The sequence below is a fragment of the Poromitra crassiceps genome (assembly GCF_964638095.1).
Source record: "Poromitra crassiceps genome assembly, chromosome: 3".
Classification (NCBI taxonomy): Eukaryota; Metazoa; Chordata; class Actinopteri; order Beryciformes; family Melamphaidae; genus Poromitra; species Poromitra crassiceps.
Window position 1 is genome coordinate 3,864,434 of NC_139625.1, and position 18,333 is coordinate 3,882,766.

Here is an 18,333-nt window from a genome sequence, read left to right on the forward strand (position 1 = left end):
TTAAACTTTTCTGTACCTCACCTGTCGAGGGACTGCGGATGGAAATTAGCTAAGGCTATAATCCGGCACATTTACATGAAAATGTTCATTAATGTTGCACTGTCCCTGAAATAAATAAATAAATAAATAAATGTACGCTGTTTGACATGGTACTCTCAGGCTCACCCTGATGGACACGCGCTCCCAGGCCTGTTTGACTAGAGCTTGGTCCACAGACAGCTTGCCGTCCCTCTGGACCGGCTGCAGCAGCGGATCTGTCTGCTTTGTTTTCATCTCGTACTGCACACGGAAGCTCTTGAACGCCTGGAATGTAACAGAATAAAGGGAGGAAACGTATATATATATATAGTATGAGGTGATCGCTGTTTTAGGTCAGAAGCACAATGTTATGTAAGTGTGTATTTTGGCCGTGTGGGGCTGACTCACCTGGTACTTGTCAGTGAGGTTTCCCTCGGCTCCTTGGGCCCGCAGCACATCTCTCTCCAGCTGCTCTAGGAAGACCTTCAGCTCTCTCAGCAGCTTCCGCTCCTCCCTCTGACACAATCGGGGAACACAGCGCTCGCAGTCAAGGTGACAAACCAATTCTTCAAATCCTTCCCAATTAATCTAATTCATATTCGAATTAGTATATACTGTATATATATATTTTTTGTAAATAAAGTTTTTATTTATTTACATAGACAGCATAAACATAAACAAACATTTTTACTTTCACTTATCCATTTCCAGGCCTGTAATAAATGAACATACCGTACTTGGTTTCGTGATATATTCACAACAAAAAATTTATAAAATAATTAAAGCAATATAATATAATATAGCCACATCACAGTGTCCCAGTCGTGCTATGAGCAAAGAAGCGGTCCCATGCAATTTTGAAATCCTCATTTCTATCATTGACTCTTGCCAACATGTGTTCATATGATACTATTTCTAACATGAATTCTACCCACTTTTTTTAATCTGGAGAGGATGTACTTTTCCATAATCTGAGAATCATTCATGGCAGCCGTGACCACGCCTACATTTATCACTGCAAAGTCGTACTTCGATATATTTGGCACTTCTGTTTGGTCCCCCAACAGGCATAACCTTGGTGACACAGGCACCTCCGAACCCAACCATTTCCCTATGTATTCCATAACTTTTTCCCAAAACGGGTAAACCAGTTTGCATCACTCCCATATTGCTGTAGAAACGTTCCCGTCTCTGCCTGACATTTCCAACATAAATTATTGGCCATCAAATCCATCCTGTGAAGCTTAGAGGGCGTAAAATAAAACCTGTGTATTAACTTATATTGAGTAAATTTTCGAATTAGTATCTTGAGAAGCTCACACCAAACTGGCATTCCAGAAATATCAAGAAGTAAGATTACAGAAAACAAACAAAAAAACAAACGTGCAGTTAGGTAGAGAGGCAAAGTGAACGCCACTTCCTGCTTCAGCACTGTACCAGAGATGTTCTTCCGCAATTTATTTTCCCATAGACATTTCGTAAAATGCTTATAAAAATAGTTTTACTTGGTCAAACCAAACGGTTCAGATATATTTAGAATCGGGAGAGACCATAGAACATTTCACTCAGACGGAAACTTAAAACAACATTGAAAAAACATTTTCTTTAAATCCGCATTCTTTTACGTTTTGGTCCAAGTAAAATGTTATGCGATCGCTCCTGTTTCTAAATATATCTGAGCCGTTTGGTTTGAACAGGTTCAACTATTTTTATTTTTTATCCCATTTTTATCCCCCATTAGTGCTAATTTTAATTTGTTTATCCTGGTTGCTGCTCCACCCTCTGCCGATCTGGGGAGAGCCGAAACTGGTTCCATGCTACCTCCGAGACATGGGCAGTTAGCCAGCCGCTTCTTTTCACCTGACAGGGGAAGCTTCACCGGTAGGACATGCAGTGGCACGTGGGAGGATCACACTATTCCAACAAGTTCCCCTCCCTCCGAACAGGCCAGAGGAGGCACCACATCAGCGACCAGGATATTGCATGTTTTTGGTGAGGGGTTCCTATATGTATATATATAAGCATTTTACGAAAGTCTATGGGAAAATAAATGCCGGATGAAAATCTCTGGTAGCCTACAGTGCTGAAGCAGGAAGTGACGTTCCACTTTTGGCGCTCTATAGAGAGGAATAAAAACTGGGTTACCCGGCTTGGATTAGTTTTGGAAGCGGAGAGGGGCATGGACCAAAAAAAAAAAAAAAATCCTCTTCAAATGTCAGATTAAATGTGTTAATTTAGAGACATACCTCTAGCATTTGCTCTATATCTTGGGGACCATACTATCCAGGAGAGCAGCAAGGCACACACACACACACAGAGATGCAAACACAGCACAAAGAGGCGTTAGAACAGCAAGGGAAGAAAAGTGGGAGAGAAGGATGAGTGGTCAGGTGGGGGGATGCACTCCAAACAGACAGACAACACGAACACGCAGTGCGGTGTGGTGTGGTGGCATGGACTCACCTGCGGCACTGGAACTGAGAGTGCAAAAGTTGGAATTGAGCCAAGAAGCAGCTTAAATATGTAAAAAAAAAATTGAATAGATGGAGAAATTAAGTGGGTCTACAGTATGAGGCCATTTACACCTGGCACTAACATGCCTTCTCTGTCGTCAGATTGCAATCGGATAGTGCTTGACCACATTAGCCTGATTTCATGATTTACACCTGGCGTTAGCATGCGTTTTTGGTGATCAGATTGCTATCTGATTGCAGTTAGGGATGGGGCCGATCCGATCCAATATCGGTATCGGGTGCCGATACCGACATAATTCACGGATCGGAATCGGATCGGAATTGCAAAAAAAATAAAAATAATAAAAAGATTTTTTTTTTGTTGCAATTCCAGCATGGGCCGTAATTTGCCCATGTATAATGGTATCCTTCTTTGCCTTGTATATTTTCTTAATTTTTGTCTGCTTTTTGCAAGATATATTTTAAAAAAAAATCTATAATTGGCCAAATCTTTGCCTATACTGTATGTTCAAGAAAAATATCGGTATCGGAATAATATCGGTATCGGCAGATATCCAAATTCAGGTATCGGAATCGGATCGGAAGTGAAAAATGTGGATCGGTGCATCCCTAATTGCAGTCTGATCACCCAAAATGGGTGTCCTCTCAATCCGCATACAGTTGCTGTATGCAGATTGAGAGGACACATTGCATTTACACTCGTGTTCAATGTGTTCACAATGCGTCCCTGACCACCTCCGCAGGTGGTTTGGCCGATCAGATTGCAATCCGTCTTCAATGTGCCTTGGGGGCGTTTACACCTGTGCTTTCAAGTGGTCAAGCACAATCCGATTGCAATCTGATGACAGAAAACGCATGTTAGTGCCAGGTGTAAATGGCCTCTAAGATGACGAAAGCATAATGATGCTGAGAATATCATTCATGAGTTCATGCTGTGATGAATTCTCATGTATGAGAGCTTTATGTGGCATCATGACAGATATGATGAGCTGCAAGCACAAGCACAGAACAATTAAGCACAGCTACAGCAGGTTTTCACCAAGCATCTAACTACCATGTGTGATTTAAATAGTGTCATTCTCTAAGTGTAGTGATACACTAGACATCTGTTGGACAATGTAGATGGGCAACAATGCCAACAACCTAGAACAAAATAACACACAGACTTAAATATCAGTGTTTCCCCTACCATTCTACAGACCTGGCGGGCCCGCCAGGCCAACAACGCCCCCGCCAGGTCAGAAAAAAAATTAGAAAAAGAAAAGGAAAAATCCTGCTCTCCCCAAAATTTCAATAAACCTTTATGGCATATTATTACAATACAACAATACTGTTGTTGACAGTGATAGAAGATGCCAAATCATTCAAAACAATAAGCATTTTGCTTTTAGGAGCATTGTGCCAGTGGCAGCGGCGCTGATCCAAAACGTGTCAACGTGTGTCGTTGCCTGGGAAACGCACATCCCATAATACAACTGTTCGCATTGCATCCCATAATAGTATGATGATACTTGGGATGCCATAGCGAACATAGATGCGAACAGGTTAGCTAACGTCCCCCCCGACCACGGTTGCGGTCTGGGTACGTTTCAAAATCCCTCCAGGCCTGAAAAGTTGTCTAGGGGAAACACTGATATATGATTCAAATATTTAAAGTAAACAAGAATGCACGTATGCGATTAAAGCAACAATGACTGTCAAGAGCTGTCCTATGTAACACTGCCTTATAGGAACATAATATATACATGTTAGCAGAAAGTTTGAAGGAGATACCTCATCCTGCTCTCCATCAGTCTCAGAGTGGTGAGGGTTTGGGTAGTGCTTCAGGAACTGAGCCACATACGTCATGATGGATTTCTCATCTGGCTTGTCCACATCCACATCTACAGAGCAACACAGAGAGGGTCTGATGTAGAGGAGGAAACTCTAAACACATCTACAGAGCAACACAGAGAGGGTCTGATGTACCAGAGGAAACTCTAAACACATCTACAGAGCAACACAGAGAGGGTCTGATGTACCAGAGGAAACTCTAAACACATCTACAGAGCAACACAGAGAGGGTCTGATGTAGAGGAGGAAACTCTAAACACATCTACATCTACAGAGCAACACAGAGAGGGTCTGATGTAGAGGAGGAAACTCTAAACACATCTACAGAGCAACACAGAGAGGGTCTGATGTAGAAGAGGAACGTCTAAACACATCTACATCTACAGAGCAACACAGAGAGGGTCTGATGCACCAGAGGAAACTCTAAACACATCTACAGAGCAACACAGAGAGGGTCTGATGTACCAGAGGAAACTCTAAACACATCTACAGAGCAACACAGAGAGGGTCTGATGTAGAGGAGGAACCTCTAAACACATCTACAGAGCAACACAGAGAGGGTCTGATGCACCAGAGGAAACTCTAAACACATCTACAGAGCAACACAGAGAGGGTCTGATGTAGAGGAGGAACCTCTAAACACATCTACAGAGCAACACAGAGAGGGTCTGATGTAGTGGAGGAACCTCTAAACACATCTACAGAGCAACACAGAGAGGGTCTGATGTAGAGGAGGAACCTCTAAACACATCTACAGAGCAACACAGAGAGGGTCTGATGTAGTGGAGGAACCTCTAAACACATCTACAGAGCAACACAGAGAGGGTCTGATGTAGAGGAGGAACCTCTAAACACATCTACAGAGCAACACAGAGAGGGTCTGATGCACCAGAGGAAACTCTAAACACATCTACAGAGCAACACAGAGAGGGTCTGATGTACCAGAGGAAACTCTAAACACATCTACAGAGCAACACAGAGAGGGTCTGATGTACCAGAGGAAACTCTAAACACATCTACATCTACAGAGCAACACAGAGAGGGTCTGATGTACCAGAGGAAACTCTAAACACATCTACATCTACAGAGCAACACAGAGAGGGTCTGATGTACCAGAGGAAACTCTAAACACATCTACAGAGCAACACAGAGAGGGTCTGATGTAGAGGAGGAACCTCTAAACACATCTACAGAGCAACACAGAGAGGGTCTGATGTAGAGGAGGACACTCTAAACACATCTACAGAGCAACACAGAGAGGGTCTGATGTAGAGGAGGAAACTCTAAACACATCTACATCTACAGAGCAACACAGAGAGGGTCTGATGTAGAGGAGGAAACTCTAAACACATCTACAGAGCAACACAGAGAGGGTCTGATGTAGAAGAGGAACGTCTAAACACATCTACATCTACAGAGCAACACAGAGAGGGTCTGATGCACCAGAGGAAACTCTAAACACATCTACAGAGCAACACAGAGAGGGTCTGATGTACCAGAGGAAACTCTAAACACATCTACAGAGCAACACAGAGAGGGTCTGATGTAGAGGAGGAACCTCTAAACACATCTACAGAGCAACACAGAGAGGGTCTGATGCACCAGAGGAAACTCTAAACACATCTACAGAGCAACACAGAGAGGGTCTGATGTAGAGGAGGAACCTCTAAACACATCTACAGAGCAACACAGAGAGGGTCTGATGTAGTGGAGGAACCTCTAAACACATCTACAGAGCAACACAGAGAGGGTCTGATGTAGAGGAGGAACCTCTAAACACATCTACAGAGCAACACAGAGAGGGTCTGATGTAGTGGAGGAACCTCTAAACACATCTACAGAGCAACACAGAGAGGGTCTGATGTAGAGGAGGAACCTCTAAACACATCTACAGAGCAACACAGAGAGGGTCTGATGCACCAGAGGAAACTCTAAACACATCTACAGAGCAACACAGAGAGGGTCTGATGTACCAGAGGAAACTCTAAACACATCTACAGAGCAACACAGAGAGGGTCTGATGTACCAGAGGAAACTCTAAACACATCTACATCTACAGAGCAACACAGAGAGGGTCTGATGTACCAGAGGAAACTCTAAACACATCTACATCTACAGAGCAACACAGAGAGGGTCTGATGTACCAGAGGAAACTCTAAACACATCTACAGAGCAACACAGAGAGGGTCTGATGTACCAGAGGAAACTCTAAACACATCCACATCTACAGAGCAACACAGAGAGGGTCTGATGTAGAGGAGGAACCTCTAAACACATCTACAGAGCAACACAGAGAGGGTCTGATGTAGAGGAGGAACCTCTAAACACATCTACAGAGCAACACAGAGAGGGTCTGATGTAGAGGAGGAACCTCTAAACACATCTACAGAGCAACACAGAGAGGGTCTGATGTAGAGGAGGAACCTCTAAACACATCTACAGAGCAACACAGAGAGGGTCTGATGTAGAGGAGGAAACTCTAAACACATCTACATCTACAGAGCAACACAGAGAGGGTCTGATGTAGAGGAGGAACCTCTAAACACATCTACAGAGCAACACAGAGAGGGTCTGATGCACCAGAGGAAACTCTAAACACATCTACATCTACAGAGCAACACAGAGAGGGTCTGATGTACCAGAGGAAACTCTAAACACATCTACAGAGCAACACAGAGAGGGTCTGATGTACCAGAGGAAACTCTAAACACATCCACATCTACAGAGCAACACAGAGAGGGTCTGATGTACCAGAGGAAACTCTAAACACATCTACAGAGCAACACAGAGAGGGTCTGATGTACCAGAGGAAACTCTAAACACATCTACAGAGCAACACAGAGAGGGTCTGATGCACCAGAGGAAACTCTAAGCACATCTACAGAGCAACACAGAGAGGGTCTGATGCACCAGAGGAAACTCTAAGCACATCTACAGAGCAACACAGAGAGGGTCTGATGTACCAGAGGAAACTCTAAACACTGACTGTACTCTAAGTTAGCTGATCTGAACATGAACAAGCGATGCTATTGCTTTCATTGCCTCCCAAGAATCAGATCTTGACTTTTGGAATTAAGTCAATATGACACAGAGGATACATGTAATAGCTCCCTCAGGCCTGGTGGCAGCTAATTCTAGATGTCTACTTTCATCTCCATCCATGACCCTGATCTTTCTAGAAATCAGGGTCAAGCTAAAAGCAAGGGCGTTTCAGTGCAGTTCATTGTGTAATACAGCGTCACAACTCTGCTCCCTCCAGACAGGACTGCTTTACCTCCACAGACCAACACAGAGACACTGCAGACTGCTTTACCTCCACAGACCAACACAGAGACTACAGACTGCTTTACCTCCACAGACCAACACAGAGACACTGCAGACTGCTTTACCTCCACATACCAACACAGAGACACTGCAGACTGCTTTACCTCCACAGACCAACACAGAGCCACTGCAGACTGCTTTACCTCCACAGACCAACACAGAGACACTGCAGACTGCTTTACCTCCACAGACCAACACAGAGCCACTACAGACTGCTTTACCTCCACAGACCAACACAGAGCCACTACAGACTGCTTTACCTCCACAGACCAACACAGACACTACAGACTGCTTTACCTCCACAGACCAACACAGAGCCACTACAGACTGCTTTACCTCCACAGACCAACACAGAGACACTACAGACTGCTTTACCTCCACAGACCAACACAGAGACACTACAGACTGCTTTACCTCCACAGACCAACACAGAGCCACTACAGACTGCTTTACCTCCACAGACCAACACAGAGACACTACAGACTGCTTTACCTCCACAGACCAACACAGAGCCACTACAGACTGCTTTACCTCCACAGACCAACACAGAGCCACTACAGACTGCTTTACCTCCACAGACCAACACAGAGACACTACAGACTGCTTTACCTCCACAGACCAACACAGAGCCACTACAGACTGCTTTACCTCCACAGACCAACACAGAGACACTGCAGACTGCTTTACCTCCACAGACCAACACAGAGCCACTGCAGACTGCTTTACCTCCACAGACCAACACAGAGACACTGCAGACTGCTTTACCTCCACAGACCAACACAGAGACACTGCAGACTGCTTTACCTCCACAAACCAACACAGAGACACTGCAGACTGCTTTACCTCCACCACAGACCAACACAGAGACACTACAGACTGCTTTACCTCCACAGACCAACACAGAGCCACTGCAGACTGCTTTACCTCCACATACCAACACAGAGCCACTGCAGACTGCTTTACCTCCACAGACCAACACAGACACTACAGACTGCTTTACCTCCACAGACCAACACAGAGAGACTACAGACTGCTTTACCTCCACAGACCAACACAGAGCCACTGCAGACTGCTTTACCTCCACAGACCAACACAGAGCCACTGCAGACTGCTTTACCTCCACAGACCAACACAGAGACACTACAGACTGCTTTACCTCCACAGACCAACACAGAGACACTGCAGACTGCTTTACCTCCACAGACCAACACAGAGAGACTACAGACTGCTTTACCTCCACAGACCAACACAGAGACACTGCAGACTGCTTTACCTCCACAGACCAACACAGAGAGACTACAGACTGCTTTACCTCCACAGACCAACACAGAGCCACTGCAGACTGCTTTACCTCCACAGACCAACACAGAGCCACTGCAGACTGCTTTACCTCCACATACCAACACAGAGCCACTGCAGACTGCTTTACCTCCACAGACCAACACAGAGACACTACAGACTGCTTTACCTCCACAGACCAACACAGAGAGACTACAGACTGCTTTACCGCCACAGACCAACACAGAGCCACTGCAGACTGCTTTACCTCCACAGACCAACACAGAGCCACTGCAGACTGCTTTACCTCCACAGACCAACACAGAGAGACTACAGACTGCTTTACCTCCACAGACCAACACAGAGCCACTACAGACTGCTTTACCTCCACAGACCAACACAGAGACACTACAGACTGCTTTACCTCCACAGACCAACACAGAGACACTGCAGACTGCTTTACCTCTACAGACCAACACAGAGCCACTACAGACTGCTTTACCTCTACAGACCAACACAGAGACACAACAGACTGCTTTACCTCCACAGACCAACACAGAGACACTGCAGACTGCTTTACCTCCACAGGCCAACACAGAGCCACTGCAGACTGCTTTACCTCCACAGACCAACACAGAGAGACTACAGACTGCTTTACCTCCACAGACCAACACAGAGACACTGCAGACTGCTTTACCTCCACAGACCAACACAGAGAGACTACAGACTGCTTTACCTCCACAGACCAACACAGAGCCACTACAGACTGCTTTACCTCCACAGACCAACACAGAGACACTACAGACTGCTTTACCTCCACAGACCAACACAGAGACACTGCAGACTGCTTTACCTCTACAGACCAACACAGAGACACTACAGACTGCTTTACCTCCACAGACCAACACAGAGACACTACAGACTGCTTTACCTCCACAGACCAACACAGAGACACTACAGACTGCTTTACCTCCACAGACCAACACAGAGACACTACAGACTGCTTTACCTCCACAGACCAACACAGAGACACTGCAGACTGCTTTACCTCCACAGACCAACACAGAGACACTACAGTCTGCTTTACCTCTACAGACCAACACAGACACTGCAGACTGCTTTACCTCCACAGACCAACACAGAGCCACTGCAGACTGCTTTACCTCCACAGACCAACACAGAGACACTACAGACTGCTTTACCTCCACAGACCAACACAGAGACACTACAGACTGCTTTACCTCCACAGACCAACACAGAGACACTACAGACTGCTTTACCTCCACAGACCAACACAGAGCCACTGCAGACTGCTTTACCTCCACAGACCAACACAGAGAGACTACAGACTGCTTTACCTCCACAGACCAACACAGAGCCACTACAGACTGCTTTACCTCCACAGACCAACACAGAGACACTGCAGACTGCTTTACCTCTACAGACCAACACAGAGCCACTACAGACTGCTTTACCTCTACAGACCAACACAGAGACACTACAGACTGCTTTACCTCCACAGACCAACACAGAGCCACTACAGACTGCTTTACCTCCACAGACCAACACAGACACTGCAGACTGCTTTACCTCCACAGACCAACACAGAGACACTACAGACTGCTTTACCTCCACAGACCAACACAGAGACACTGCAGACTGCTTTACCTCCACAGACCAACACAGAGACACTACAGACTGCTTTACCTCCACAGACCAACACAGAGACACTACAGACTGCTTTACCTCCACAGACCAACACAGAGCCACTACAGACTGCTTTACCTCCACAGACCAACACAGACACACTGCAGACTGCTTTACCTCCACAGACCAACCCAGAGCCAGACTGCTTTACCTCCACAGACCAACACAGAGACACTGCAGACTGCTTTACCTCCACAGACCAACACAGAGACACTACAGACTGCTTTACCTCCACAGACCAACACAGACACTGCAGACTGCTTTACCTCCACAGACCAACACAGAGCCAGACTGCTTTACCTCCACAGACCAACACAGAGACACTACAGACTGCTTTACCTCCACAGACCAACACAGAGCCACTACAGACTGCTTTACCTCCACAGACCAACACAGAGCCACTACAGACTGCTTTACCTCCACAGACCAACACAGACACTGCAGACTGCTTTACCTCCACAGACCAACACAGAGCCACTACAGACTGCTTTACCTCCACAGACCAACACAGAGCCACTACAGACTGCTTTACCTCCACAGACCAACACAGAGAGACTACAGACTGCTTTACCTCCACAGACCAACACAGAGACATGCAAATGTTCATTAATGTTGCACTGTCCCTGAAATAAATAGATAAATAAATAAAATAAAATAAATAAACTTCTATATATGTAGTCAAATGTAATAAATGGTGTCATCTATTTCATATCGTGCTGACTGCTATTCTGTCATCATCAGCGTCATTGTAATTCTGAATGGAATCAGTGCAAAAGGTAAATGGCACCTTCAGCATCCAGAAGACGAGGAATGCCCAGCTCATTTTCCGCCAGTGCAAAGGCCTCCTCCAGGTTCTCCCTGTTGCTCCTCCTGCGCACCACCTCCATGTCCACCAGGTCTGGCCTGATGGCCTGGACCACGGATTGGAACGCAACACCACTGCGCCAACTGGAACCAAAGTCCTTCACCTCGATGCCATGACGCCTTAGAAACATCCATGCAAGCATTTTCATTTAGAAGAACATCATGTAAGCATAGAAACCTGCATACTGTAACACCATTTATTTATGATGTATATCTATATCATTATGTGTATCTATAACTATATACATCAGTGTTTCCCCTAGGAAAAATGTTCAGGCCTGGAGGGATTTTGAAACGTACCCCGACCGCAACGGTGGGGGGGGGGCCCTCGCTGGCGACGCTAAACTGTTAGCTAACCTGTTCGCATCTATGTTCGCAATGGCATCCCAAGTATCATCATACTATTATGGGATGCGATGCAAACAGTTGTATTATGGGATGTGCGTTTCCCAGGCAACGACACACGTTGACATGTTTTGGAACAGCGCCGCACGCTGGCACAATGCTCCTAAAAGCAAAATGCTTATTGTTTTGAATGATTCTGCATCTTCTATTACTGTCAACACCAGTATTGTTGTATTGTAATAATATGCCATAAAGGTTTATTGAAATTTTGGGGAGAGCAGGAAAAAAAAAAATAATAATAATAATAATAATAAATAATAATAATAATAATAATAATAATAATAATAATAATAATAATAATAATAATAATAAAATAAAAAATCTGGCCTGGCGGGAGCGTCGTTGGTCTGGTGGGCCCGCCAGGCCTGTGGAATGGTAGGGGAAACACTGTCCATATACAGTACATGTTGCAATAACTGCCGCCCCGAAAAACTAGAATTTCCAATGCTCGAACAACACAGTGGCGACTGTGAGTAAGTGACGTACTTGGCTGCAGTGCACTGCACCCATCGGAGCAGCGCCCTCTTGGCGTTGACCCTGGCGTGGACCACCTTCCTCTTCATGGGTGGGCTTCCTGTCTCAGAGCTGGCCATGCTCTCCACTGATGAGTTGCTGCTGGACAGCGCCTGGAGGGCTGGCAGGTTGCTGGTTAACTCCTCAATCTGAAAGAAGAGGTTACAACCGTGACATGAGAAAGTAACAGAATGGTAACGTTTCCTTCTATTCTATCTGTCTCATAATACAGTTTTGAAGTGGCAAAATCGGATCAAAAATATGTAAAATATATATACAGTATGCATGCATATATATATGCATGCATATATAGGCTTATATATACACGCACACTAGTGATGCGCGGGCCGCAGTTATAACCGCGCTGACCGCGGATATCCCGCCCCGCGGGCGGGCCAGATCATAAAAATAAACATTCTGATTAATAGCGGATGGGTTGCGGGCGGTTGAAACGATGTAGCATTAATGAGGAAAAATAATATTAATTACGTTCTCTAGTCTATTAACGTATTTTAAGCTACATTTTTCATCAGGCACATTCTTAGTCGCCTATTGTAGATCCCCCCAAAGGACCCACGGCCGTAAACACAACAACAGCCATGTGCTAGGTCGCAAGGCTACACTTTTCGTCCATATATGGTCAATGATGTCACCCTCAAAAAGGAATGTCCGCTGTTTGAAGACGCTACGTATTTTCCCATACAATGAGGCAATCAAGTAAACTAAACTTAAAGCTAGCTATAGCGTTAGCCGAGTAAGCTACATGAGGGCAAGTGGTGGACCGGACATAATACAGCATGGAAGTTTATTTGGAGTCTTGGACTGCAGCGATCGCACCAACGGCAGCAGAAACCGTAAGTTCGCTCCATTTATACCGTTTTATAGCGTCGGGTGCATGGCGAGCGCGGATCTATAAATAGTATGAAATAATTTGCGCGGATTTATGGCGGGCGGACGGTTCATGCATACACGCGGATTAGGATGGCATAAAAGCTCATCCGCGCATCTCTAACGCACACACACACAGAAAGTTCCCAATGTGCATTTTGGATTGGTAGTTGCAGCCACTCACCTTGGTGTGAGCATAATTATGAGTCAAACTCGGATAATTAGCGACATCAGATTTGATGTATTACCTGGAAGTAGAGGATGATGGTCCACATCAACCCAAGGACAATTGATGGTCGGCCATCCGCGATGTCGGTGGCATGAATGTTAACTAGTTTGATCTGAAATAAAAAGCCAAACAGAAGATTATTTAGTAGAGGAAAATGCAGGAAATCTGTAACTGAGAATTTATTGTCTGCCCTGGATTGCTTCTGTCTGAATGAATAGGATGAATCTTAGATTTCCCCGCCCCCCATCAGTGTCATCAAAGTCAGCTCTTTGATGAAGCCAAGTAGTGTCGTTATGATGAGGCATCTGTAGGAGCCAAAGCAAGTGAGGCAGAAACAACAGCCATGGAGAACATAGAGAACAGTGAACCAGAAGGAGGCAGAAAACAGGGATAAGGAAATGTGTTCAACTAGCCATCAAAAGGAAAAGCAGATGCACTAACTGCACTGCAAATCTTGCACCGATTGCCATAACTGATTGACACATTTGCATTCTAGATCTCTACGTTTCACTACTGAAGAACGTCAAGACACATCAAAAACACCAATGTTCTTGTCGAAATGCATCAAAATGCACGGGAGGAGAGAAGCAGTGACTAAGATGGCACTACATTTGATAGAAGGTGTAGCAGAATGGTTCTATCCAAGCATTGCTCAGTACACAACGTGCATCAAACAAGAGGTATGCATACAGCATTATGAGCACACACGACACGGGGGGGGGTTTAACGGCGACTGACCGGAGATCCTCGATACACAGACTGAAGGCAGACATGGTGGGAGAGAGAGAGAGGTCACAACAGTGTCAGTCTCCTCTCTCAGGGGACGCAGAGGGAAGTGGCCCCATAAAAAGTCTAGGGAGGGTTTATGTCAGCAAAGAAGCCCTCTTGATAGCTACTGTTTCTCAGTCTGGAGGCAGTACGTGTTGTGCAGATGATAAAGTATCTTGCACGTTAAAGTCGAGCTGAACCCAAAAATGACTTTTCTTATCTTTTAGTTCAAATGCCTGGGTATGCAGTGCACCTATTTAATGATGTATGCAAAAAGAATCACAACAATCTAATTTCTTTCGTTTTTCACACTTTTTCACATCAAAAGTTCATTTTTCAAGATTTCATTGATAACAGTAATGTACAGTTTGCTGACGTCACCTAGTACTATCAAATTTCTACCCCATTTCAACCAATCATATCACGACATGCAGCTGTCAATCAAATCTTAATTTCTGGATAATTTTCTCTTCCAAATGAAGTAGAAAATGGCGCCTAGTGCCTGTCATCTGGCAGAATTCCTATCCCATAAACTAACTACTAACTTGGCCAATTGTTAGAAACATGAACAAAAAACAAAAACTATAATCTCTAAGAATGCAAAGAAATGTAACTGGCTCGTTAAAACGCGCATTCCAGGGATATCGTATTTACAGCAGCGATAATGGCGCGCGCATCCGAGAGCTTGGTTGTCAGGGGTCGCACTTCGGAGATTCCAGGCCGACGTGCTGCACTCTCCGCTCGGCAACACGAAGGCAGCTGGCTGCCTGCGGGTCGCTGAGCTCCACTCCTCCCGTCAAAAGGCTCTTCCCGGGGGGAGCGCCACGACACACTGAATCCCACTCGATTTGGAGGCGGAACACGCCAGGATTGGCCAAAGCCCAATCCAGTCCCCAGAATTGTCAAATAAAATCATCGACATGATACTATGACCCGCCTCTCAACCTGTCATCTTAGACAAACTATGTTTTCAGTCTGAAACGGACTCATATGCACGTGACGAACAGGTTCAGTTCGACTTTAACAATAAATAGAGGTAGGACATACATTGTTTGGGAAGGGGGGGGATTCTTGCGTATTCTTAATTATACTCTGAGCTTATTTTAGGCCAGGTCTTTGTTTTTGGTTGTACAAATCCAACTTAAAGCTTATAAAACATGAAATATCCGTCGAGAGTGTTGTTACAACTGAATGCTTACCCTCCTGCCTTCGAGGAACTTGAGCGCTGTGCCGATGTTGGAAACCCAGTGGATCCTCTTCAGCTGGCGGCCCTGCTCACAGGGCTGAAGACACACAGGATTAGTGGCCCTGCTCACAGGGCTGAAGACACACAGGATTAGTGGCCCTGCTCACAGGGCTGAAGACACACAGGATTAGTGGGAGTAAAGATGGTTGAGGAGGCCAGATTATACAAAAGCTGGGGATTAAACCTATCACATCATCTCTGGATTCCACTCTTTCCTGATTGGAAACAGATTAACAGCAACTGGCCGACTAGCCAATAGTTGGGTAACTTGTCGCAGTAGCTGGTAAGATTGTCTACTCTGTCAGCCACTTTAGCAGATGGTAAACCATGATTTTAATGTTAGCCATTGAGAGACATTGACTGGATAAAAACATCATATACTTAAAGGGACAGCTCACCCTAAAATCAAAAATACATATTTTCCCCCCTCACCTGTAGTGCTATTTAACCATCTAGATTGTTTTGTGTTAGTAGTCTGGGTTATGGAGATATCAGACGTAGAGATGTCTGCCTTCTCTCCAATACAATGGAACTGGATGGCACTCACTCGGCTTGTGGTGCTCAAAGTGCCAAAAGAATACAATTGGAAAAAAAACAATTTCGACCAAACTACACTCACTAGTTCCTACATGAAACTAGCAGCAGCTAGCGGGTGTTGTTCGGTCGAAGATAGTTCCTACATAAAACTGCTCACAACAAGTCTGTGGATTATCTTGAGTAACCGGGTCATGATTTCAGGAAAGAGACATTGCTGTTGAGTTTTTCAATTGTATTTTTTGGGCACTTTGAGCACCACAAGCCGAGTGCCATCCAGTTCCATTGTATTGGAGAGAAGGCAGACATCTCTACGGCTGATATCTCCATAACGCAGACTACTAACACAAAACAATCTAAACGGATAAATAGCACTATAAGTGAGAGGAAAAATTTGTATTTTGTATTTTAGGGTGAGCTGTTCCTTTAACAAAATCTCAGTTGATGGTACTGCTATTGTCTTAATGATCTCTTAAACACTTAAGCACACACTGTAACTGTCAGGAAACATCTTGACTGCGTAGCTGTGGGGGAGCAAGTGCTTCAAATAGCTTTAGAAAACATTTCATTTCTTCAAACACCAGTCAAGAGCGTTGCCCCATCCTGACTCTAGTTTTTCTTTCACGTTTTTAGTGACTCAATAATTAACATCCCAAGTGACGTATTTGGTATTTATTAGTATTCAGATTTCTTGCATTACCTCATGAAACGGGTGGGGGTGCCAGACATAATGTAGGGTTTTGGTTACATACAAGTGCAAGGTGACTTAAGTCAGACTTAATGTATTGTGTATAATAATGTGTTGTGTATAATGTAAAGGTGAACCAACCTTGATTTACATATTCATGTATACAATGTGAAGGTGGACCAACCTTGATTTACATATTCATGTGTATAATGTAAAGGTGGACCAACCTTGATTTACATATTCATGTGTATAATGTGAAGGTGGACCAACCTTGATTTACATATTCATGTATATAATGTAAAGGTGGACCAACCTTGATTTACATATTCATGTATACAATGTGAAGGTGGACCAACATTGATTTACATAGTCATGTATATAATGTAAAGGTGGACCAACCTTGATTTACATATTCATCTGTATAATGTAAAGGTGGACCAACCTTGATTTACATATTCATGTATACAATGTGAAGGTGGACCAACCTTGATTTACATATTCATGTGTATAATGTAAAGGTGGACCAACCTTGATTTACATATTCATGTGTATAATGTGAAGGTGGACCAACCTTGATTTACATATTCATGTATATAATGTAAAGGTGGACCAACCTTGATTTACATATTCATGTATACAATGTGAAGGTGGACCAACATTGATTTACATAGTCATGTATATAATGTAAAGGTGGACCAACCTTGATTTACATATTCATCTGTATAATGTAAAGGTGGACCAACCTTGATTTACATATTCATGTATACAATGTGAAGGTGGACCAACCTTGATTTACATATTCATGTATACAATGTGAAGGTGGACCAACCTTGATTTACATATTCATGTATATAATGTAAAGGTGGACCAACCTTGATTTACATATTCATGTATACAATGTGAAGGTGGACCAACATTGATTTACATAGTCATGTATATAATGTAAAGGTGGACCAACCTTGATTTACATATTCATCTGTATAATGTAAAGGTGGACCAACCTTGATTTACATATTCATGTATACAATGTGAAGGTGGACCAACCTTGATTTACATATTCATGTTTATAATGTAAAGCTGGACCAACCTTAATTTACATATTCATCTGTATAATGTAAAGGTGGACCAACCTTGATTTACATATTCATGTGTATATGTGAAGGTGGCCCAACCTTGATTTATTCATATGTATAATGTAAAGGTGGACCAACCTTGATTTACATATTCATCTGTATAATGTAAAGGTGGACCAACCTTGATTTACATATTCATGTATACAATGTGAAGGTGGACCAACCTTGATTTACATATTCATGTGTATATGTGAAGGTGGATCAACCTTGATTTACATATCCATGTGTATAATGTGAAGGTGGACCAACCTTCATTTACATATTCATGTATATATGTGAAGGTGGACCAACCTTGATTTACATTCATGTGTATAATGTAAAGGTGGACCGACCTTGATTTACATATTCATGTGTATATGTGAAGGTGGACCAACCTTGATTTACATATTCATGTGTATAATGTGAAGGTGGACCAACCTTGATTTACATAT

At 44.0% G+C, this 18,333-nt stretch overlaps 1 protein-coding gene across 4 annotated transcripts in view; it reads right to left on the minus strand.

Moving 5' to 3' along the window:
• Positions 1-18,333, minus strand: part of syne1b (spectrin repeat containing, nuclear envelope 1b) — a gene marked incomplete at its 5' end in the record, with an annotated part of 267,667 nt that overhangs the window by 185,943 nt on the left and 63,391 nt on the right. Inside the window, 9 exons of one of the 4 annotated variants that reach the window (XM_083634042.1) lie at positions 166-303; positions 427-534; positions 2,265-2,297; positions 2,482-2,532; positions 4,266-4,375; positions 11,422-11,618; positions 12,390-12,565; positions 13,553-13,645; positions 15,501-15,584. In XM_083634042.1, the coding sequence (XP_083490168.1) occupies positions 166-303; positions 427-534; positions 2,265-2,297; positions 2,482-2,532; positions 4,266-4,375; positions 11,422-11,618; positions 12,390-12,565; positions 13,553-13,645; positions 15,501-15,584 (990 nt within the window). Of the gene's footprint in view, positions 1-165; positions 304-426; positions 535-2,264; positions 2,298-2,481; positions 2,533-4,265; positions 4,376-11,421; positions 11,619-12,389; positions 12,566-13,552; positions 13,646-14,271; positions 14,293-15,500; positions 15,585-18,333 lie in introns of all 4 variants that reach the window. The other 3 variants (XM_083634041.1, XM_083634043.1, XM_083634044.1) reach the window with 3 other exon arrangements.